Raw genomic sequence first — 25,218 nt, 5'->3', positions numbered from 1 at the left:
ACGGACACAAAGAAAACTGACTGCTGTCTATTGAGCAGACTGGCCGATGGACGTGGAACCGTAAATAAAACAACGAATAAGTAATATACAGCAGATTAGTAGTTTTCTTCAATTAAAATAAGTTACGGTGTCGCCGTGAATAGACTCCCTTCTCCGATATTGGTGTGTTTGGTCTCCTGTACAGACGAGGGCAGCAGAAGACTGACATTACCCCGCCAACTGTCAAGCACGAGGGGCACGAAGAGAAAGAACCGCAGCCGCGCGCACTCGTGGACGCGCTTCGACACTAAATCCGCTAGATTACTAAACCCGTCTCACGACAAGAGAAAGATGATTGTTTTACCCTTTTAATGAATGTTAATGTACAGACCAGCTGTACCCGCTTTTATTCTCAAGGAAACTACTGAATCATTCTGTGGAATACAACTATTTGGAAGGACGTCTTACTCATCTTTTTTCCCCTTTTGGTTGGGAAAGAGCCCCACAGGGTTGTCGGGCTAGTGGGTCGCCAGGAGTTGGAATAACGACGATCTTACAGTACTACTTTACATTGATATGAAGTCTTGTTTGGCGGATTTCAAATGCTGGGACATGTCTCGGTTAACATTTAGTTATTATTTTAGGCGTTAACAATGACCCAGTATGTGCGAAAGAGCCGTTTTCTGGACTGGCCAAAACAGTGTCAAAGGCTAAGCTAACGTTAGGTTTTTGGTCGTAACTATTATGAAAGCTACCCTCTGCATTGACCAAGCGGATATTTATAACTAACGGGGCACTTATGTTACTTCAAAGCTAAAGTAAACTGTTTAAGGACCGACGCTACTTTGGCGTTTTCAAGTTTAATCCTTTTGTCAACTTTGTAATTGAATGACACAGGATTCAGTATGTCATTTTTTAATTTCCGCAAAATATTTAAATTGGGAGCCGAGAAGAAGAAGAAACAGTATGAACACGTCCGTAGAGATGAAAATCCAGAAGAAATATGGGACATAATCGGTGAATTGGGAGATGGAGCCTTTGGAAAAGTGTTCAAGGTAGGTACTGCCTCCTATAGTGCTGGTGTTTGTAAAGAATAGCCATCACTCTTCTGTAACCTCTCTGTATCCACCAATCCTCTATTTGAAGCGTGACACATGTCAGCATTGTCACCTCAGTCTTGTTTGACCCTCCCACCATCTTCAAACCAATGCACCGACCCTGTGACAGAGTGGTGGTGTGAGATGTGGGTCCTGAGGTCCCTCTCCACAGCTACATTACATTACATACTTGTGTCAACCCTCTCCCTGCCGAGGGAGTTTTTTGACACATGACAAACTTCCAAATGTCATCAGATCCATTCATTGCTGGAAAGATACTTCTTCCCCAACTTGTCTCAGTGTCAGTAATGTAGCATTCTGCAAGCAGGAGCAAAATGTGCTTTTGTGAAGCTTGTGGCTGATGTTTATATTGTATCTGTTCGGTAGCTCCTCAGATAGCTGACCCGGTGTCAAAGCAACCCCCTTGTCAACCCTTTAATAGTGCCATTGTTTCGTTTGACCCTAATGCATAGCTAGAGCCAGAAGCTTCATTTGCATGAGTGACGGTAAATTTTATCACACAGGAGGGCTCTACCAAGTCTAGTACCAGGAAATATGTGGCTCACAAACACAGTTAGCTTTTTCTGTTTTGTTCTTTGTTGCCAAATGCTACTTTTGGACACTTTGAAGTAGTTGGACTTAGCTAAGATTTCATGCTGGTGTTGCTTTATATCATACTTGAATTAAGCCTAATCTCCTTGCACAATGATTTAATCACAGGTTGCCAATTTCGCAGCATTACCACAACAAGGCTCTCATCAACTAGACCTACTGTTCCAGAAAAGAAAACAGTACCAGTATAGATCCTTTATCATAGTTATTCTATGGAAGCAGTTTGTGTTTGTCCTACTAGCAGGGGCACTCCAGATTCAAGCTGAAGTAGATCTATGAATAGTAAACTGCAGTGTTGTGTTTACATGTTTGGGCTTTAGCTCATAGCAATTGTAATGTCCCACTGCACTGATGCATCACTGGGATAGTCCATCCTCTATTGATTCATTGTGAAGTAGAAGCTGTCTGCTTTAGTACTGATGAGTATATGTATATTTTGAAGGTTTATATTTTCTTAAATGCTGTGTATGGCTGACCACGGAACACGAGCAGGTCACCAGGAAGTGGCTGCATCCCATATCACTCAATGGCGACTTCATTGAGCACATCCTGCTTGCAGAGAAGCCAAAACAAACAGGAGAAATTTCCACTTCAACAATGCATGTCTCATGTTCTGCTAACTCAGACCTAAAGCAAAGCAGAGTGTTTATTTGCTGTTTTAGATCCACTTAATGGCAATTTGAGGTGTCTGTAGCAGGTCTGAGGTCAAGACAATCAACCAAGTTTGGCTTTCTGTCATTCTCTGAGAGTACATGTGTTCATCTGGTGCAGTAAAATGAGAACAAACACACATTTTCTGAACTAGATCAGAGTACAAGACCAGCAAAACATAAATTGAACTGAATAACTGCATGAGTCCTTTTGCCATACAACACTGATGATATTCTTATCCCACAGGCTCAAAACAAACAGACGGGCATCCTAGCTGCAGCCAAAGTTATTGACACAAAGACAGAGGAGGAGTTGGAGGACTACATGGTGGAGATTGACATTCTGGCCTCCTGCGACCACCAAAACATTGTCAAACTGCTTGATGCTTTCTATTATGAGAGCAAACTCTGGGTGAGTAGAGGAAAGAGGTCTCTGGAGTGAAAATGTAATCAGTGTTTCTTACAAAATGCCATCCAAGCAGAGGAAAATATGGACCTAATATAGCTGTTTGATTTAGCAGAACATCCTTCTGAATCACAAATTAGATCAATCTTGAATACATGGATGGAGTATTCAATAAATGTTTTTAGCAGTTTGGCTTGAGCAGATTACAATTTGGACAAAACCAAGAGTGAATGTGGTAGCAAAGGTAAACTTCCTCCCACAAAATTAGTTCTCTAAAACCACAGAAGAAAAACTGTTTCATTGAGTCTTTTTGTAAACACTTTATTCTAGTCGTCACGGTAATGGGATTGTGGGCTCAGAGTGGGCCCTCACAATTGTATCAATGCCAGTTTAAAGGAATAGTTCATCACTGTACCGTTATTGCAGTGTTTTTCCAGTATATGCAGGTTCTCCTCCTGTGATCACATTGTTATCAAAAATTGAGGCCAAAGTTCACATGAGCAGCAGAAACAAGTAGCTTTTAGAGCTGTTAATCATCATACCAGTTCATAACCCAGCCACTTTTGATATGAGCTCATTTTTAAATGCTTCTAGTTTTCAGTGTAGTCACTTTTATCAAACAAAAACATGTACATTTGGTAATTACCTATCTTTGAAAACTTTTGTCTGTTCTTTGCAACACAACCATTCCAACCCCAAGCCTTACCCTAACATAAACCTAATTCTACCCTTAAAACCAAGTCTGAGCTTTCAAATAGCCATTTGAAGGTTTTGTCAAAATGGCCTCACCTTCCAAAAATGTCTTCACCCACAAGGTTGAAACCTCAAACTGGTTCAGTTGTAATGCAGTGGAGTAAGAGTTTTTCTGGGTCAGTGAAGCATCTCTTAATTGCTTCCCTTCATTGTTGTGATGACATGGTCCTGTTTGTTTCTTTGGCCAGATGTTTCTGAAGCATGGTCACAGCAGCACCACATTTGATGCCAAAGCATCAGAAGGAGGCAGTTTTTTTTAAATATAGCATTAAATAATACTGTATATATGGTGCTCCACTGCAAATTTTTTAATTGCCAAGGTGACAATTAAGTAACTGAACAATACATACAGCACCATTACTTCAGTTTGTATATTTTGTAAAGACTTTGCGTGTCGCACCGGTAACAGTGCAACCAGACACACATCAAAATCCAAGCTTTTTGCAAATGACAGCTTACTTGACTGCAGTTATTTTACTGTGATCATGTTCTGATTCATTGTGCACTAAGAGGAGGGGCTGTTCACAGAAGTTTCTGTTGTCAATGTGTTTGTGAGAAAGAGTGTGAACGATAGCAGGGCAAGAAGGGGCAGAAGCAAAACAATGCACCGTTCACAGTTCAACAAGGAAGTAGGATTTTACCCATTTTAAATCATAAAAAAGAAAGAAAGAAAATCAATATGTGGTAGGTAATGATATTGTGGCTGGCCGCACATACATTAATTGTGTTAAAGGAGCTACTTTTCAGTCCTCCTGTTGACAATTTAGCAGAGTATAGCTTGTGGTCTGCTTTACTTTTGTCAGTGTTTATCTTGAAATATCTCGAAACTGCTGAGATTGCTCCTCCTCCCATTGCCTGGCCAACTTCCAAGAAGTTAATGCCACAGAGCTGTAAAGTTGAGTTGGATGCCATTATATTGCAGTAGTTTTATGATTACAATTACAAGTACATGAGTAAAGTATCGGACCCGTTACCCAATACTTGTATTGGAGTCTGTGCACTGTATAGAACGAGTGGGGAACCTTTTCCCTGTCAAGGGTCCTTTGAGGGCCATACTAAATTATTGAACACACATATGACACTAACCTCTGCAGTGGCTTGAATTGTGCCTCCATCCAGATCACAAAACCACTTACTCTCACTGAATTCTACACAGGTTTTCCCTTTATCTCAATGAATTAGTCCAGACAAACTGACACTTTCCAACAGTTTTACTTTGTCCAGTGTTAGCGGATCTGCAACAGCAACAAGGCATCACAAATTCCTTCTGAATGAGATTTCAGCTTCTTAGCCATTGCTATTGCTAGCTCCTTCACCACAAAACTTGCCTGCTTAACACTGTCAGAATGCGGTCTTGTTAAAGCTGCTTGTTGGGCATCCAAACTGCAAAGAGCGTCAACATTATCCAAGTGCATTAGTTGTTGCAGCTAATCCAGTATAGTGTGTTTCGAAATGTAATAAATCTTAAGATAAGCCTTTTTCAACACTGCAAGAACATCACTAACTTGACTTTTATTTAGACCAAAAATAATCATTTTGCCAATTTCTCTTGGAAAGCAGGATACTCCGCATCTACTTTTGTTTTCTTGATTGTTGCCATAACTAAAAACTGATAACATATACAGACCAAAGGCATATTTAGAAACAGGGCATGTGTCCACCCTTGTTGTGGAAAGATCCTTGGAAGTTCTGTGCCTTGGCTCATTTGAGTCCATACTCAAAGACAGTCATGTCATTATGAACGTTCATGATTACCTGAGTATTTGATTTCAGTGGATTTCATTTATCAACACTCAACCCTTTTCCTCCTCATTGTCCTCTAAACAATGGCCATAGCCCAATGGAGGTTGTATGTTGATTTTTATCTTGGCCTTTGTGGCACCTGTTCGTGCAAATAGGAGAGAGTGTCCGGGACATTTCCTCCTAGAGATGAAAGGCTTTATTCCACCTAATCCCAGGAGGGTCGGGAAGTGACTTTATAACTGCATACTAAATTTTATCATCAGTTATCCTTTGTTTCCCTTTTGCTGTGTTTCGCAACAATTTTAAGCAGATTTGACGCTGCGCTGATGCTAATGTTGTCATCCTTTAAGCCTTAAAACATGTGGGTGAGATCATGTACAAACTCACACTCCTCCCTCTCTGGACCACATGAAGGGATTAGAAAGTGGGTGCATACTTCTCCATGTATTTGTGTGTGTCAAATAAACAAGTGGGAGAGGAAGCCACGACCCTGGCCTGAGATTCCTCTCTGCCTGCTGCCACCATGAACCACTGTGGGAGCCATTGTACAACAGCAGAGCCACTAAAACAACAGCGCGCCTACAGAGAAACATTAGAATGGTGCACGTGTTAAATAGCCAAGACTGCTCTGAGACTCGAGGCATTGTATGTCTTGTAAAGGCTTTGTTCTTCTAAGTAGAACAGTCTTGAAAAGCTCAAATGAATAATGGAGTAGCATTGAACCTTGGTTAAAAGTTGGAGTTAGTCTTTTTTGAGAAGTAGGCTCTTAGAAGATCTTGTCAACTGTCATTTTAATTGCCGGCTGACCCTATAACAAAAGCTAGGGCCTTAACCAACGAAACAACCACAATTAGTTTCTCAATGGTTACTAAATTGCAGAACTGTGGCTTTACTTCCTCTTCCTTAATGTGTGACATTTGGCCCAATGTTCCCCAAATCTCAGGATAGAGGAGTGAGTTAGCTTCATGTAATAAGGCTGGCGTTGTGTCCAAGCTCAATAAAAACACACTGCTCCACATGCTTTACCCTAACTTGCAGCCATAATCATACTCCCACCTGCCTGAGCTGCTGTGTCCATTGAAACTTTAATCCTATTTCCAGAATAAGGCCCAAGGTCTGGCAATATAGCTACCTAGCAGCTGTGTGAAACCTTTTCCACAATGTGGCCCCAACTGGGCCAATCCTCTTACGTCAACAGCCGTACTGAAAGCTTCTAAATGCCTTTCAGGTCTCAGTGCTTCATTCATGCAGGCTAGCTGTGTTGGGTTTCATTCTCAAATTTCCTTTACTAAGTGAGTCGTTGGGTTACATGATAATGATGATGAGTCCCTTTGTGTTTTGTACATATACAATACATGTTTCAGCAGGCTAAATATATGGAAACAAGGATTTCTGTCTGAATTTTAGAACCATCCAGACTGCCACAATAGATGTGAGAGGTCACTGTTTCAACCACAGCATTACACCACCATGCCTGCACTCAGTTCTGTTTGATAGCATAGCTTTTTGCTAAAAATGAGAACTTAATGAAGACCATATTTGACCATATGAGATGCATGTTGTTTTACAAAAACAATAACCTGTGCTGCCAATGTTGGAACAGCATGCTGACTCTGCGTTCCTTTTTTCCCCTTGTTGGCAGATCCTCATTGAGTTCTGTGCAGGAGGGGCTGTGGATGCAGTCATGCTAGGTGAGTCAGCATTTCCAATTTGCATACAGGTTGTAACGTCAAAAAAGGAAGCCGTTCAGAAAACAGCACTAAACTAAATAAAAACACCAAAAGGCCTCTGTTGACAATCCACATGATACATTCTTTATTCATCAACACACTGAATGTAGCTTAACCCTTATTATCATCTATTATTAGGGTGCATTAGTTTTTTTTACCGTCAGGAATGCTAAGCATTGTAAGCATATGTATTTGTGTGGCCCTCATTCCCCTGCAGAACTGGAGAGACCACTGACAGAGCCTCAGATCAGGGTGGTATGTAAGCAGACTCTGCAGGCCCTTGTCTACCTCCATGACAACAACATCATTCATAGAGACCTGAAGGCTGGCAACATCCTCCTCACGCTGGATGGTGACGTCAAGCTGGGTAAGGGCAAAGTCAAATCCTGATGTTACCAATACCAGAAAGTGCTTCATTATTTCCTTACAGGGTAGCTACAGAGTCTACCTCAACCTGTATCCTGTAATACCAAGAGATAATAACCCATAATATAATAGTAATAATCCATAGATGTTGTAGATGAGTGAAGAAAACTGTAATCTTTATAATACAGACAGGGTGTAAGTGAAAGTGAATTGCTGGGACGAATTGTCTTGCCTTACAAGTATATTCAGTTATGCAGTTTGTTTTTTACTTTCCTTGGGGAAGTCATGAATGAGTTCACAGTCTGGCAATGTAGGCTGTGTGCCTTTGGCCAGACTTTCCATGTATTAATCTCATGTTTCCTCATAATTTAAGTGCTGGAAATGGCACAGGAATTTACTGTACATTGATACCATCCATTTATAGCCACTTTCACACATGCAGCCCAGACACATTCTTAGGTTCTGTTATCTAAGTATAGTGTTGGTTTTCATCATTCACACACAAGTCTCTAACAGAAAAACTGTGTTGGGTCAAAGTATTATGTAGTATCATATAGATCTGAAAAACAACACTGCCACTTTGAAGTTTACTGTGCTCATTTTTAAGCTCTTTATTGGAAGAAGCTTTTAAGTTTACATGACAACTTCAGTTTTATTTTCGTAGGTTGGCCATTATTCCTACCAGTAATAATAAATAATAGAATACTTGATAGAAATTAAATTAATTATTCTAAAAATAGATATCAGAATTAAAACAGCAGAAACAGAGATATCCTGTCTTCTCGTATAACTACTTGTACAGGTGTACAGCTTAAACCCGTAGTCTTACACATTGTTGGTGGGGTGGGGGGTCTTTATGTGCATAGGTTTTGAACACAGTGCACAAATCTGTATATGAATGGAAAGAGGAAAGTTATATATAAATATAATTGAATATAAAAAGAACATGTAACATGAAAAATACATTATTAATGAAGTTAATGGATTTGTAATTTTTTTTATTATTCTTTGTCTTAGTTCTATTTAGGGGATTAACATGTTATAAGAACTACAATTTCCATAATTTGAAGGTTTTGGGGAATGTAAACAAGAAGTAGAATCTTACCATGGAGTCATTTAATTTGCTGTGAAGTACAGCTTGAACTCCTAACCCTTTAGCTTCCATTTGTTTACATTATGGCTCATTGTCACCATTAAAGGTTTTACGAATAAGCTATTCGCAGTTTTATTTCGCTGTATGTATGTACAGACAGCTATCATTGGATTACTTTGATACTGAGAAAAGCTTTAAAACAGGATGATTCTCAGGCAAGTTCTGGAGTTAAAGGGGGCATACTTATTCTTATATATTTCTATTAGGATTTATGTAAGTTTATCCCAGATGGCCATTGTATCTTAAACTGTCAACCATGTTGACAAGCAGGCCAAATAGTTTGGCCAAACTACATTAACTAAATTCCTGAACACCAACATCCACCTGCCTTTTTCATCTCACACAGTATCTTTGCCACATGTCTCGCCATCCATCCCTGATGACATCATGAGGGTTATTTTGTTTGACTTTGGAAAGCTCCCTCCAGAGCTGCTGAAGACATTATATAACTGTTTTCACAGGCTAAATAGATACATTTCTTTGTGACAATTTCACTGCACTTGTGTGAAATTGATTGCACACTCTTGCTGTTGCATAACCGTTGCAGACATGGCAAGATAAACTAGTGACCTTAATGCACATCAGCAATTGTTTGGACCTACAGCTGCTGCTCAATGTGTACACAAACATCTATCCACAGCAGATGCAGTAACGTGGATTACGTATGGGGTATGAGTCACTGCTGGTGGATGGAACAAGCTCAGTGAAATAACACACAGCAAGCGTTTTGTCCAGTGATGGAACACACACAGAGGCTCCTGTGCATCTGCCTGCCGGGACACTGATGAGCCGTTACCCACACATGATCCAAACAAAGCATGATGTCAGTGTCTTATAACAGCAAATGGTTTCTTGGGCTGTGTTACTTTGTGTTCATTTCATGCACAGATGAGATTAGCAGTTGTGCAGTTGAATTGTGTTTGCTTTGTGTGGCTATATTAGGAAAATAAATGATGACAGTGGTGCTCCTCTGGCTAATTGCTGGTTTGCCTTGAATCACATGTTTTCCAGCTGACTTTGGTGTGTCTGCCAAAAACACCAAAACGCTACAAAGGAGAGACTCTTTCATTGGAACACCTTACTGGTGAGTTGAATATAGAACAAAAAATGTTTTCATAGTTAAGAAAACCCAATTTTTTTTGACAAAAGTACACTATTGCCCACTGTCCTTTTTGCCTGCCTTGCACAAAATATAAGTAATATCCATCAACTCAACATCTCCTTAAAGTGACTTCCCTTGTTTCCTTCCAGGATGGCTCCAGAGGTGGTGATGTGTGAGACGTCCAAGGACCGTCCATACGACTACAAGGCTGATATTTGGTCCCTTGGGGTCACCTTGATTGAGCTGGCACAGATTGAGCCACCCAATCATGAGATGAACCCCATGAGAGTCCTGCTGAAAATAGCCAAGTCAGATCCTCCTACCCTGATGCAGCCGTCACGCTGGTGGGTCACAGCGTGAATCTTTGTCAGCCTGTCAGTAATGAGGGCGAAGCAGCCTTGAGGTCATTGATTTGAATGACCATGCATTAGTTTGCATATTTCTAATGAGTAAATGTTTTCCTTCATGTTTCCATGACACTTTAGACATGCAGTGATCCATAGATCCAAAAGCAGTATATTTTTTTAATCATAGACTAGACTCAAGACAAGACTATATTGAAGTCTGATTTTTACCACTCTCACTCCACCATTAAGGTCCCCAGAATTCAGTGATTTCTTAAGGCGATGTCTGGACAAGCATGTGGACAGCAGATGGAGTCCGACACAGCTGCTACAGGTACCTTTCTGAACCCCTATTTTACAATCCATAATTTGCCCCAGCCCTGTATCTGGCCACTTAAATCAAGTGATAATCCTTGTTCCCCATCCCATACCCACGTACCACCTGCCATTCAGAGTATAAGTAGCACAGACCTAGACGACATCTGTTTACCTGCTTGGTGTCAGGTACTGAACCATGTGTCCTGGCAAGACTGACGCTCATCCCTTTGTGCTTGAGCTGACGTCAGCAGTACAGGCTTTTCTTTTTCCATAAGGTTTAAAGTGCTCTCCAAGTCAGAGCGACTTGCTTACACAGAGGCAATAGGACACATTCATACAACGCAGGGAATACTGTGGCTGAAGGATTGATCTGCGCAGACGAAGAGTCAATGGGCTTGAAAATACAAAATAGCAGTCTGCCACCAATGAAGGTTTTGATCTCGAAGAAGCTCCATATTCTCAGGCCAGCGATAGAATATGTGCAGCAGATTTCTAAGCCGAAGAAGGTGAGGCTTTCAAGAGTACATGCAGTGTGTAGTCTTATCTTTTTTTGCTTTAAAGAAGTTTCCTGATTGACTTGTTTATCATGAAATCACTCAGACAGACTGACATACTTCCACAGAGAGACAGAGTAACAGAAGGATGCAGGAAAGAATTGTTAAATGTGTGTTTGTTGGATGTACTTATGTCCCCCTAATATAGTTTGATATACTGTGAAAAATGAATATTTCAAAATCTATAGGATTTGTTGCCATTGGGGTGTCCAGTCTCTGCTGCCAAATATATTGAAAGTTCTTTTATTGCAGAAGGAAAATGTTGAGCTTATCGCAACATATATTATGCGTTGGGCGTTAACATATGAATTAAATCTTTATTTTCTGGTCATGTTATTTTTGTATTTTGTACAGCATTCATTTGTGTCCAGTGTGGCAGACAACAAGCCACTGAGGGAGCTAATAGCTGAGGCAAAGGCTGAGGTCACTGAAGAGATTGAAGAGCACAAAGAAGAAGAAGAGGAGGAGGAGACAGAAGCACATCTGGTGTGTAAACATTTGCAAAAAACAGTTTGCAAAAGGTTTGCTACAGGAATTTGCACTGTTGAGGGGAAAATGCTAACAGTTGGGGATTTTTATTTTTTATAGTTTTGTTTTGATTAAGCAGTGCATGCTGAATTTTCACATGCATAATATGCCTGTTCTGCCACAAATTGCCTTATGCCTCATATTTATGACTTTATTCTCAAGTTGAAATGGTAAGTCACTTATATTAATCAATGATTGATAGTTTTAGTATTTCCAGCTCCTCAAATGGGAGGGTTGACTGATTTTCTGTTTTTTATATAATTCAAACTGGACTGTTGGTTGGAGAAAACTTGAAATTTTGAATATGTCATCAAAGGCTCTGTATAATTGTCAGTTAATTTTTTTTTACAATTTTCTGACATTTTATATTCAGAATGATTAATGATCAATCAAATTAGAGAAAAATCATCAGTGCATCCCTATTTTGTTCTGGCTTTTGAAGAAACCAACATTCCTGACTTCTCTTGCTGTCACTTCTATGTCCTCTTCAGGGCCACAAACGTGCCCCCTCTGACGTCAGTGTTGCTAGCTCTGAAGATGAGAAGATCCCCCTCTCTCCCTCCATCTTGGAATCAGTCCCTGAGAAGGTTGAGCCAATTCTGCCCGTGCCCACTTCAACTGAGCTGCCTGTGGCCAACCATGTGGTTAACACTAGTGTTGTGGAGGAGCCTGCTGCCCCTGCAGCTGGGGAACACATAGAAGAAACTGCAGACACACTAGCTGACGATGGAGAGGTAGAACACAAACCAGAGGAGGAAAAACATCCAGAGCCAGGAGTAGATGTTGTCTCCCCAGAGCCAGAGGCTGAACCAGAGGCACCTGCTAAGGAAATGCAGCAGCTGGAGTTAGCTGTTGAAGATGAAAAGGAAGTGGACACCGCCGAAGTTCCAGCCAATACAAAGGCCAGCACAGAGAGTTCAGAGGTCACTGAGGCTCCTCAGGAAGAAAAGATGACCGTTGTGGAGGAATCAACTGCAGCAGCAGAAGAGGCAGAGGAGGAGGAGGACCGGTATAAACATCTAAAAGTTACAGTGACACTACCAGAGCAAGATGAAGTTGCTCCAAAAGAGGAGAATGGAGAGAAACCCACAGAAAGTGAACAAATAAAAGCAGAAGACGAGAAGAGAGTTCCAGACAAAGCTAAGGATGACAAAGAAAGAGATTCAGACTCGGGGAGTGGCTCAGTCACAGATAACAGCAGTGTGGACCTGAATCTGTCTATTTCAAGCTTTCTGTCCAAAACAAAAGAGCGTGGATCTGTTTCTATACAGGTAACACACACAGTCCACACACTCAATTATTAGAAACTGTATTATAGCCTCACATAGCTACAGATGCATAGACTCTTCTTTCTTGTTTTTTACAGGACACCAGGCGTCAGAAGAAGACATTGAAAAAGACTCGCAAATTCATTGTGGATGGAGTGGAAGTTAGTGTGACTACATCAAAGATCATCACTGACAACGATACCAAGAATGAGGAGTTGAGATTCCTGAGGTATTCACCTGCCTTCATTTGAATACATCCTGGGCATCAGGAACCCTAGTGTGCAACCTGACTATGTGAAATGAATCTCTCTACTGAATCTTTGCACACCATGTCAGAACTCAGTTAGAGGTTATGTGTGTTCATGTGTGACTTGCTTTAGGCTGAAAAAAGACACATAGTTAACACAATATCTCATTTTTGTCTGCCCTCGCCTTCCTACTTCTTTCCTCCTCCACCTCTCCAGGCGCCAGGAGCTAAGGGAGTTGCGTCTCCTGCAGAAGGAGGAGCAGAGGGCTCAACAGCAGCTCAGCAACAAGCTGCAACAGCAAAAAGAACAGATTTACCGGCGCTTTGAACAGGAGACCACAGTGAGTCACTCAGCTGAGAAATGTCAAGGCAGTGACTAACTTTGTCATAAAATCAGTGACTTACAAGCTCAAATCCACCCAACAACCTTGTCCACAGGTTGTTGGATGGCAGGCAACCTTGTGACTTCAGTCTTAGGTTTAAGCGACCAGTTATTTTCTCTGTACTCTTTTGCAGGTTGGCACATTTTTTTGACCTTCTAAGCCCTTCCATAGCCACGCTTTACATCATGGTCTACTCATGAATTTCTGGTTGTGGCAGGAAAATGTGGCCCAGTCAGAACCAGTTGTTACAGTGGCTCCTGAAGTGCAAACAAATTACTGTGTCCAGTAGAACAGCCATTCCCAAACTTTATTTAACCTTGTATTCCCTAACCTCTAACCTTAGTCATACCCCAACCCTTACCTAAACTTGATTTGAAGTCTTAGCCCTGAAACAGCCATTTAAGGGAACTGAGCACACAAAAATGGCCTTGTAACTATCTGTTGTATATATTTTGCCAAGACCATTGATGGCTTTTCCCTGAAGAGAAAGTGTTTTTGTGCCAAACAGCTTTTTGAACAGTCAGTTATACAATTTTTCTGAGAGGTGGTTCAGTGCTTTTCACTCTTGAAGTATCATTATTGTGCAATAGTGTTGTAATGTTGAAGACACATGGATGTACAAAAAAGCAGCTCATTCTGTGGTTGTTAAATGAAGGTTTGCTTTGACCTTCTACAAACGTAAACACGTCCAGATGTAGAAAAAAGTATAAAAGACAATGACTCATCTGAGTCTCTCACTGCCTTCCTCTGCAGAGAGATCCAGATTTTGTGGTTCTTACTTAACTTATGCAGTTTGGCGCATGTTACTATTTTACATCCATTGCATTAAGTAATTTGCAGTGTGTATTTAAGTGCTTGAATTGATCAGCAATTCATGCAGTGCCTAGTAGGAGTAGGGGAGGATCGAAACACAGAGCCAATACACAAATTATTTGTCACTTGTGTTTACATTCTGAAAGGGACTAAATGCCATACATCTTAAAATCCAGTAGATAGTAGTTAAGTTCAGTTGTGACAAAACAGAAATATGATGACTCCAATAACAAAAGCCTGATTCACAGAACCAGTAATCCTCAGGGGTAGCTCACACATTTATTGCTCAACTTTCATACAGAAAGCAATTGTTATGCAGCACTGGGGACAGCCAGTTTCACAGGAGGACCAGTACAATTGTAACATTGCCACATTTGTAACACTGTGGTTATGAAGGTGTGGTTATGAAAAATGTTTGAACTTCATACTTCACACGAATAAGCAAAAAAATTGACCATTACGTTTGCACACGCAGATTTCCATATGATAGGAGAGTGGACTATTGGCCTTAGTGGAGATCTGTGGTCTCAAGTGCCCTTGTCGTTTTGTCAGGCTTCTGGAAAAGTTGTGCATATTTCCTCCTTTACCTGTGAATTTTGATGATTTAGATTTAGAAAAAGGATTCTCAGATTTTAATCATTTGGTGATTTTGTTCATTTGGCTTCTAAGATTTGCCACACTGAAAGAACAATTCATTTTACTGATATAATGTGACCCTCTGTGTCCTCCAGAGTAAGAAGCGTCAGTACGACCAGGAGGTGGAGAACCTGGAGCGGCAGCAGAAGCAGACCATCGAGCGGCTGGAGCAGGAGCACACCAACAGGCTCAGGGACGAGGCCAAACGCATCAAAGCCGAGCAGGACAAAGAACTCTCCAAGTACCAGAACATGCTAAAAAACCGCAAGAAAGAGGTTAGCATGTAGACCACATCACGTTTCATTTCCTTCACTTCCCTTGCCCACATGTTGTCCCTGAGGAGGATGGGATAGCTTATAAAGCTCCTATTTATAGCAGGTTGTTTTATACTTAGATACATGCACACACACACTCTTCTCTGATCTGTCTTATAAGCGTTTACATAACCACCGTTTAGCTGCGCAGGAGCTAAATCCGTCTGTGCTGCCACTTCTCATTTATTTTCTCACATAGTACCAATCAATCCACAGTTGTTGTCTCATTTTATTTCCATCTGTTGCTCATGGCTGCCCTGACACAGGGCAAACAGGAAGTGGGACTTTCTCCAAAGCATGTGACAAATGCTATCATGAAACGCATTAAAGAGGATATTATCCAAGCCCCGCCAGACGAGGTAATAAGGGCTTGGTTTGCTGTGAACTTTTAACTTTGGCACACACACTCCCTTCCTGTCAGCTCTCCTCTACATGTCTTTTGGTGGAACAGACTTCAAACTGTGTGAGCGTAACATGCACAAAGTTATCCAACAGTTATTTATTGTACCGTTTGATGCAGTTTTTATGACGTGTTTTCACTTTTTCATATTCTACACCTACATGAGTTTGCAGTGCCAGTACCACGGGTTCAGAGTGTATGTGTGTACGTGTGTGTGCAGTGTTTCGTGCAGTGATTCTCAAGCTGACGGGCTCCCCTTGGGAGGCATAGAGCTACTGTAGAGGACATGTAGATGACCAAGGGAAAAGCATAGGGTGAAACTAAGTTGAGTGAAGATTTATGCATGGAAAAAAGAGTAAACATATAAGAGTTTGCCTTTATTTCACTACAATTCAACATGGATGTTTTTATTGGTTGCGTCCACTATCGCTGTTAGTGACTGATAACATTGCTAACTCTTTTCAGCTTCTGCAGGCAGCATGTCAGAAAAGGTTTGAGAAGCACTGGTTTAGTGCAACATGTAAGAGGGTAGTGTACTGTGATCCACAGGGAGTGGCCCATGTTATGATTCAGTCCTTTCAGTTGTCCTCCTGCACCTTGTGCAATGCTCCTATGCAGAATGTAAGTGAAACCGCTGAATCTGGCCTCTTTCTTGTGTCTCTTAAAGCATGACTCCTTCCTCTTCAGACTTCACGTGCTGTCTTTTCTTTACATCCATACATGCAGAAGAGCCAACACCAAGTCTATAGTAAAGTAGTGTTATGCTATCAACAAATCTTTAATTTCTCAAACATCTTTGCTGAAAATAAAATGTTTTGCTGTGTTTGCACACAAGTATTGTTCTCTACTGGATCAGAACAGTACAAGGAAGGGACCAGTATTTAAAGTTTAGTACTTGGCATTGAAAAAGTTTTATACGTTGCTCCTTCTGTTCTACCTTTTCCCCCACAATAAATATTCTGCAGAATAATTTGTGACTTTTGGAGACGTGTGATAATGGAAAGCTTGGAAATTGTTTACTGTATATCATTGAACGCTACATTAGCCTGTGAAATGGCAGTTGCCTCTGTGTTAGGTGAGCCAAGTAGGCCAGATTAATGTGACTGACAAGCAGGTGAAACAGCCTTTTCTGTCAGTTGCGTCTGGTTAATCAGCTCAAGTCATGCTCAGCTTGAAGTGAACTTGGCACAAAGCCTGTGGGCCAGCAGACATACTCATACACCCAGCTGGCCTCATAAGGCCTATCCTGTTTAATTTATTGATAAAGGTTTTTGTTAGAGGTGATGATGCTCTCTGTCTGTCAGTGTGGAAGTGTCTCATGAACCAAGCTAAGATGGATCCTTTAGTGTTGTGGATGGAGGTTCAGTGATTCTCAAATTCTGCCTTTTTTCACATTATTTATGTATTGTAGATTCAGAGTTTAATGCCTGGACCTGTTTTCCTCACGTCATTTATAATCTCTGTCATCCTTCGTCCAGGAACAAGAGTTCCTTCAGAAGCAGCAGCAGGATCTGGACAGCGCTCTGAAGAAGATTATCCAGCAACACAAACATGAGCTCGCCACTATCGAGAGAGACTGCCTCAACCACAAGCAGCAGCTTCTCCGCGGTACGATATGACCATCAGAAATATAGTTGGCACAAAATAACACGTTGTTATATACATTATATACCAACATATAGCGGTACATAAATGCAGTAAGGTTCATATAAATGAATCATGACACAACAAATGGTCTGTTTTAATCCATTAAAATCCTGCTACTTAATTCTCATTTGAACAGGTTTAGCTGCAGATGCTCAGAGACAATACAGATGCAAAAAAAAGCTGCACAGATCAGTATTTTTGTATTATCAATGGATCAAAAAATTTTCTGTTATGTTTAGGATCCAGTGTCGGATTTAGCGGGATCTATTGGCTGAAATGTAACCTAATATTCACAGTCATGTTTCATTAGTGTGTAGAATGAGCTCTTTATAACTACAGAGGGAGCAAGTCCTCACCCACAGAATCCACTATGCTGCACTGCCATGTTTCTACAGTACCCCAGAACAGAAAAACCAAACACTGGCTCTAGAGAGGGCCTTTGCGTTTTTTTGCGGCCGTCATAGGAGAGGGTTAGCTGAAGGGTGTTCAGCTGGTTGCAATCTGCAACCCCACTGCTGGATGCCACTAAATCCTACACACTGGACCTTTCATGGGCTCACACCCTCAGACAATTTTCACCCCACTCTGCAGATCCTCTCAGCTCTATGGAGCAACTTTGAGGAAGCCACTATATGCTACCTGCCACCAAACAGACAAAGTTAGCGACCAGTTGGTAAGCATAGTGGAGAGTTTAGCTAAAGACCTGGATATATTATCTAAAAATAAGGTGGAGACTAAAACAAAGCAAAGGACAGTGAATATTATGATGATAACACAATAAAATGGCACACCGGTCCTTTACAGTACAGCTCAGTCACTTACCTCAAGCAGGTTTATGCAAACATTATTGACACATATCTTTGTATAATTTTTGTACTATAGTTTTTATTTTTTCAGTCATAGGTGTGTTTAGTACATTACAGCATTGACCATAAACATCCCATATGTAGCGACTCGTATCAGCAGTAAACAAGCTCCTTTTAGAGGCAGCCTGAACTCTCTCAGAGCACATTCCTTGTAACAGCGACTGCAGTGAACAGCAGCCTGTTAGCAGCTAGCACTGCCTGGGACTTAATCCTATGCTTAATGTGCCAGGAGCTGCACAAACAACACTTCTCAGAAATGCTCACTGAACCGAGTCACGGGAGGTTGTAACTGTGCTTGTCAAAGGCTTTCACTGGGAATAGAACTTGTGAGATAGTTCAAACCTGAATCCTCATTAGTAAAGTTGGTGTTGGTTGACATGAGTATCTAGCATTCAGCCATTGGCTGCTAATGAGGTAATTTCAGCCCACAACTGTTGTTGTGTGTCTTCTGCTCCGTATTATTTCTCTCCTCTGCATACCATCTAGTAAAGCTGAATGTTCTTAAAATGTGGCATAATGTTGAGGAGATATTTCCCCCTAGTAAGCTTCTGAATGGTTCTTGTGTAGTCATTTATCTTTGTCTTTTGTTCTCTCATGTGTCTGCAAACAGCACGGGAGGCTGCCATGTGGGAGCTGGAAGAGCGCCATCTGCAGGAGAAACACCAGCTGTTCAAACAGCAACTCAAAGACCAGTACTTCATGCAGAGACACCAGCTGCTGAAGAGACATGAGAAGGTACAGGCTGGATGAGGCACTTACTGTGGCTCTTTTTCACACTTAAGGACAATCTCAGGATTACATTTGGTTGTTATTGTTTCTGTCAAAAATTGGCTTCAAGAAATTTCTGAAAAATAATTTTAAAATTAAAAATAAAGTTTGAAAAAGTTGCTGTGGCAGCTCATTCCATCTTCTGCATCTGCTTGCATGTGCCCTGTACAGGAGATGGAGCAGATGCAGCGCTACAACCAGCGTCTGATTGAGGAGATGAAGAACAAGCAGACACAGGAGAGAGCCAGACTGCCCAAGATTCAGCGAAGTGAGGCCAAGACCCGCATGGCCATGTTCAAGAAGAGCCTTCGCATCACCGGAGCTGCCATCACCCCCGAGCAGGAGAGGGAGAAAGTCAAACAGGTGACGAGAATATGGAATGCAATGTGCTAGAAATGGAATCAGCCATTTTTCGTATGTCTTATATTTGATGGAAAGCCAAACGAAACACAGAGAGTCCAAATTACTTAGAAGATATCAACGTATGAAGTCTAATCCTGTCCCTGTTTTTCAGTTTGCAGCCCAGGAAGAGAAGAGACAGAAGAACGAGAGGCTGCATCAGCATCAGAAACATGAAAACCAGATGAGAGACCTACAGCTGCAGTGTGACGCCAATATTCGAGAGCTTCAGCAGCTGCAGGTAGAGATGTTCACAAACACAAAGCTGTGATTAAAAGCAGTCTTGTTTTAAACTCATCCCAGCCTAAAATGCAACCAGAGCCAAATAACATCTAAAACCCTCTCTTTTTTTATCCTGCGTGTGTTTCAGAACGAGAAGTGCCACCTGCTGATTGAACATGAGACCCAGAAGCTGAAGGAACTAGACGAGGAGCACAGCCTGGAGCTGAAGGAGTGGAGGGAGAAACTACGACCCAGGAAGAAGGTACCACATCTGTTCCACCCGGATGAGAATATCAGCCTCCGCAGTGCACTCAGACAAAACATTACTCCTCCACTGTCTGTGTAGTAAATATTGTTTATCATCCCATCACAAAGTAGCACAGAGGATCTGATAAACCTTCACTAGGAGATAGTAAGGGCCAGATTATACTAGGAAAGAAGTGTTTTGAACAGTGAGCCACATCAGAAATCAAAAGTGTCTGTAGTTCTTCCAAACAGCCACGCAGGAATATCAGGCAGTACCTGATGGAAGGCTTTCATGGTGTTTCTCAGTGTTGTTCGCATGAAAACTGACTGATAGTAAGTAATAGTTGTATAAAAAATGAAATAAAGAGAGCTGAGAGAGAAGTTCAAACTTTGGCTCCTTCCAGCATGGCTCTATGGATGGGGACAGATGGTCTTCGGTCCAGACTGACCCCAGAGGATGAATTCTGCAGCCCTTACAGTCCCCTCATTTTTCAGTCAGGGCCACCATTGGCTTGACATTTTTGGCTTTTCGTGAAATATATTGGATGGATCGCCATGCAGTTTTGTGTGATCACTCATTTCAGATGTCAGTATGGCAGGTCACTAAATACAAGTGTGGATGTGTCTACATGATTACAGTCTCTGGTCTAGATATGTTTGAGTTGACAGACAAATTTGTAAGCTTGAAATTGTGATTTACAGTCAGAAGAGCAGCAGAATCAGGGTTTATCTTGTTTAAAAGGTGTCATTTAGGAGCATTCATATGTCACTAATGCCTGAGACCAAGTGGAGTAACCAGGCTGTTTGTCCAACTCCTTATCAGGTGAAGGCTAATAGACAATTTTGTTCCACATACTAGTACCATGTATAAAGGAAGCCAGATTACTTAAAACATTCCATTAAAAAGGCTCCTTAAATTGATAAATGATCATATGAAACCAACATGTTTTCATGTGTGTCCTTCAGGCCCTGGAGGAAGAGTTTGCCAGGAAGCTGCAGGAACAGGAAGTGTTCTTCAAGATGAGCGGAGAGTCGGAGTGCCTTAACCCCTCCACCCAGAGCCGCATCTCCAAGTTCTACCCGATCCCCAGCGTCCACTCCACCGGTTTCTAGGGGAAACCTGCGTACATATGCAGAGACATACACACAGCGCACAAGGAAACAAGCACACACACCGACAGTAAAGACAGAGCCTGTGCTGCCTTGCCCTCATCCTCTGAAAACTGTTGAAGGGTGTAAGAAGCATTTCTGTTTCTGGACTTCGTTCCTCAGTCTGCAGTTCTGCTCTGCAAGACCCTTATTCTGCTCATTTTGTCAGATTATAGTCATTTGGAAGGAGAATTATGAAGGAGATCTTCAGATTGTGTGTTCTGGTCATCACCACAAAACCACTAAAGCGAAGCAGCTCTGTCCACCCCTCTTTTTATGATTGAATTGTTTTTTTAAAGAATCCAGTGCCTGTAGAATTTGTTGTTTTTGGCTTTTAAATCCAAGCAATTTCTGATGATTATTTGCTGCTCAATTGCTCTCTCATTTAGACATTTGCACTAAACAAACGATAGCATTTTTATACTGCTTAAACATAACGTTGATGATTTAATTTGGTAACTATAAATAGCAATCTTATCATTTAGAATTGATCATGAAATAGAATGTATTTCTGATAATGCAGACAGCACATTTTTAATATCACTCTTGTTGAAGGAATGATAAAACAGTATATTTTATTAAATTACATATCTGTGTTAGGATTTTAGATTGTGATACATTAGAGGTTAAACTAACCAGTTTAATGCATGGTTTCAAAGTAAACTTCAGGAGCTTTTTCCAGCAGAAATGTCTTTTCTGTTTTTTCTTCAGAATGCCTTCCTGTCTCGAGCATAAGGCTTGAGATTACTATTTAGCAACAAGCAAAGATGGAAATCTGTTTGTTGGAGACAGTAGAGACGGTGTTTACAGAGACAGAATCACTGTTAATTGGACACTAAGGAAATCACTGTGGTGGCAGAAAGACTGTGGAACTAGCATTTATGTATTTGTTGGTTTGTTTGGTTTTTTTTAGATGACACCACTTTATTATTGTCAAGCAAAAAGCTATGTATCTGTAGGAGCATTATTCAGGGATGAATTAAAAATGCAATGTTTGAATGATGTCCATAAATTCTGGAAATGATGTAACAGTTTTTTGAGTTTCCTAGGCCTGAGTGTCATGAAGCCCACTCAGCAAATTCAAACACCAACAGCTTTCAGTTCCACTAGTTGAAACAAAAATCCGCTGCAGTTTCAGATGATGATGCCTCCTTTGTATTTACTTGGTTTTCTTCCTATGCCTCCTGATGATGTTTTGCTGCCAGGTGTATCATGAGTAGGCCTGCATGGCTTTTCTTCTTTTTATTGATATGATAATACTGTTGTCATTAACATGCTAGCTAATAGCCTTAATACGTCAGAAAAGCTGTAAGGATATACTATATACGTAGCATGACTGCCCTTTAAGGTCAGACTCCAGATTTTATGCCAGCTCGTTAACTTAAAGTTCTGTTCTGTTACTGTATGATGCATTTTAAGGATTTCAGAATGATTGCATCTATTCAGAAAAAAGCAAAACAGAACATGAGCTCTTTGCAGTTTTTTTTATTTGGGCTGATGTATTGATGCTGTTTTATCTACAAACATGTTCCGAAAAATGGACCTGACTGGTTTAGGCCATCTTCATTTCTGATTGGTTCATTTTATCATCTCATTTTCCTCCTTGATTGGCTTTGAGAGTTACAGTTAGTCAAAGGTATTTAATAACTGAACTGTTCTGTACAAAAAATGCAATGAAGGGGTGCTGTGCACAAAACTCTCTCAGTAGCTATTTATATGGAAATACAGTGTCTGTGCTGTAGTTTTCTTATTGGAGGTTTGCAGCAGACAAAAACATAATTACAGAATCGATCCTGTCGGTTTTCGTTCTGTTGGTCAGTTAGAGTCTACAAAAAAAACAAGTAAATTGATTAAATTCTGAATGATAAAAAATGATATCCATATGAAAATCATAATGCATTTTTTAAAAATAAATGTATAGTTTTTAGACTGCCTGTGTAATGTAGATTTTCATTCTGCTGTAAATAAACGTTTTCCTCTGCACTACAGTTGTATTTCATCTTTGATGTTATTCCATCGAGTAATCCACTTTTAATTATTTGGCAGTGATTGAAAAGATATGAAATAAAGTTTCATTATGCATGAAAAATATGAGTTACAAAACTTCAAATGAAAACTGAAAATGCCCACGATTATGAAAAGGTAAGAGAAAGTCAACATTTCATTCAATCCCACAAAATAAAAGATCTCACCCGTCTGAATGACAGCTGTTAATCCAGCCCCTGATCTCAGCAGCAGTAGTAAACAGACAGCTCAGTACAGTAGATATTCAAGAATATAAAAATAAAATCACAAATCATTTATAAAAACAGTTCAGTTGGTGAAAGACATCCATTATGTGTAACCTCCTTTATGAACACCAAACTCTGTATTATTACACAATATGTGATATTTGTTACAAAGTTCCACATATTCAGTAACTTGGCTCTTAAACACCAGCGTCCCTCCTCCTCCTTTTAGTCATAAGTGTGAACTCTCCTGAAAAACAGCACATAAAGATTGATTAAAAGCTTGCATTATGGAAGCGGCTTTGATCATTGGGCTCCTGCTTGTTATAACGTAAAATCGAACATTCAAAAGAACTTTATGCCGCAGGGCTCCTTTCTTCACAGAAACTGTTCTTCAGACATGAGTACTGAGCTGAGACCACGATCAGCGCTCATGATTTTCTCAGTGCTGATCATACAGTTGTAGCTATGACTAGCCGACGTGGCCCCAAGAGCACGTTTTTACTGCAGCTGCACAGAGGGAGCATCTTAAAGGAGACGTTCACAAGTTTTCATGTCTGTCTGGGGGAAATCCACAGGCCTCATTCTGTGCAATAATGGATTCCAGAGTTTATGGAGTTAATGAGGCTTCAGTAGTCTGAGTTGGACAAATCAAGTAAATATCTTCCAAAGTTTAAGTCTTAGAGTAAAATTCCATCTGTGTTTCCCCAGACAGCATTTCCTGTTTGAGCTGCAGTAGAGGGATTCAGCTAACTGGAGTTAGCTAACTCTAGCCTCAGATACATTTTGTAATCCATTTTTGTTCACTGTGTGAGGACTGTGGATTGTCCCCCGTCACTTAACACTGAACGCTCACCATGAAGGGATCTCTTAGTGGTCAGCAGGCGGACTGATGACCGAACTATTGCTTTAAGACAACCTGAAAAATGTGAACCTCTCCTTCAATTATATTCTGCTCTATACAATAAACTTTGTTGTCCACGCTTAATTTAAATTGATACATTTTCACTGTGCAGATATACATGTAAAATTATGGTCATATGAACAGTTTTCTATTGTTGACTATATCTAAATGAGCTCATGCATGGGTTCAGTTTAAGAAGGCTAACGCTGAATAATTCTGCACTTGTGTCACTTTTATCCAGTTGCCGTTGTTCTGGCAGCAAATCCAGCTAAACTTGAAGCAAGCTTAACATCCAGACTTCGGTCAGCTCCTCAGCAATCATATCACTGAATCAGTTATCCATGTATGAAGAATGGGTCTAGCTCCTAATGTGGCGACTGACCTCTGTCACCTTTTTGTCCCTTGCGTCCCTCAGGACCAGAAAGGCCTCGTTCACCTGTGTCCACATAGAGGAGAGTGCTTACTGGCAACAACATATTGAGCATGATTTTTACGGTTATTATAGATTTTAGAAACCAAGAAGCTACTGAGAGACATTTGCAGTTTTGACTTTGATTTCAGAGTAACTGCTATGGTCAGATCCAAATAGCCAGTCAAATGTTTGTCGGGCGAAGGGTGGTAACATGTTTGATGTCACAATAAAATCACATTTTTGCTGTTCCATTCTTAATGATGTACCTCTGTCTCCTTTTGGCCCTGGGAATCCCATGTCCCCTTTCTGTCCTGGTCTTCCAGGTTGTCCCACAATGGCTCCATGTGCTGTCAGAGGACAAATTCAACTGTTATCAGTCATGCTGACATGTCCTCACACCCTTTAGCTTTTTCACAGTTTTTTTTCTGTATTGGGTAAGTGCGACATTTTAACTGCCAAATGCTTCTTTACTTCTTATGTATTCCACTAGATCAGTGACGTTCGCCTGGGAACCAAACAGTCGGCTGTATCCGGGGGGACCTGGAGGGCCAGGTGGTCCCGGTGGTCCTTGGACGTTATGTCCATGGTGGTTCCGTTCGATGTCACGTAGCAGACCATGAGCTGGAAAATAACAGACAAGGTGAAGAGTCAACCAGTGCCTCTACCAGTTGTGTTTTATTGAAGGTTTTGACTGGTGACATCATAATACAGTGGCTCACATTTGATGTATTCCAGCAGATCTGTGGTGTTTCCATAAGAACCACTCCATCGGCTGTATCCGGGGGGACCTGGAGGGCCGGGCGGTCCTGGAGGTCCTTGGAAGACACGACTGTTGTATTCCCTCACTATATCGTGCAGCACACCGCGGGCTGTAAATGAGAGAAAACCTGATGTTGCATTTGAAAGCTTTTTTGTCACTAATTACGTTCAACCACAATAAAATTCTATCTAAATTACCAGACTGGAAGAAAATTGTACTGT

General features: G+C 40.9%; 2 protein-coding genes across 2 annotated transcripts in view; one reads left to right on the top strand and one right to left on the bottom strand.

Moving 5' to 3' along the window:
* Window positions 1-284: 284 nt before the first annotated feature.
* Window positions 285-22,674, top strand: slkb (STE20-like kinase b). The gene is made up of 18 exons (XM_041964597.1): window positions 285-1,034; window positions 2,586-2,750; window positions 6,883-6,931; window positions 7,188-7,337; window positions 9,501-9,573; window positions 9,741-9,935; window positions 10,188-10,269; window positions 11,162-11,293; window positions 11,827-12,606; window positions 12,702-12,832; window positions 13,068-13,191; window positions 14,778-14,957; window positions 16,875-17,004; window positions 18,520-18,644; window positions 18,849-19,040; window positions 19,192-19,317; window positions 19,447-19,560; window positions 20,511-22,674. The coding sequence occupies exons 1-18, from the start codon at window positions 885-887 to the stop codon at window positions 20,655-20,657; spliced, it is 3,045 nt and encodes a 1,014-aa protein (XP_041820531.1). The 5' UTR covers window positions 285-884; the 3' UTR covers window positions 20,658-22,674.
* LOC121604675 (collagen alpha-1(XVII) chain-like) overlaps window positions 20,520-25,218 on the bottom strand; it is a 24,486-nt gene continuing 19,787 nt past the window's right edge. Inside the window, exons 49-53 of the mRNA XM_041934253.1 lie at window positions 24,957-25,106; window positions 24,709-24,858; window positions 24,504-24,584; window positions 24,208-24,261; window positions 20,520-23,171 (exon numbers count right to left, since the gene is read on the bottom strand). Of these exons, the coding sequence (XP_041790187.1) occupies window positions 23,122-23,171; window positions 24,208-24,261; window positions 24,504-24,584; window positions 24,709-24,858; window positions 24,957-25,106 (485 nt within the window). The 3' untranslated portion in view covers window positions 20,520-23,121. The remainder of the gene's footprint in view (window positions 23,172-24,207; window positions 24,262-24,503; window positions 24,585-24,708; window positions 24,859-24,956; window positions 25,107-25,218) is intronic.

The sequence above is a fragment of the Chelmon rostratus genome, chromosome 3 (genome assembly GCF_017976325.1).
Source record: "Chelmon rostratus isolate fCheRos1 chromosome 3, fCheRos1.pri, whole genome shotgun sequence".
In the NCBI taxonomy this organism is placed as follows: Eukaryota; Metazoa; Chordata; class Actinopteri; order Chaetodontiformes; family Chaetodontidae; genus Chelmon; species Chelmon rostratus.
The sequence above is the reverse complement of the archived record's forward strand: the minus strand, read 5'-3'. Positions and strand labels throughout refer to the sequence as shown.

Excerpts from the sequence above, each read along its gene's own strand:
- slkb (XM_041964597.1), top strand. The coding sequence starts at position 885 with ATGTCATTTTTTAATTTCCGCAAAATATTTAAATTGGGAGCCGAGAAG. Across the intron at positions 9,936-10,187 it reads CTGATGCAGCCGTCACGCTG|GTCCCCAGAATTCAGTGATT; the intron begins GTGGGTCACAGC and ends TCCACCATTAAG. Across the intron at positions 14,958-16,874 it reads TAAAAAACCGCAAGAAAGAG|GAACAAGAGTTCCTTCAGAA; the intron begins GTTAGCATGTAG and ends TCCTTCGTCCAG.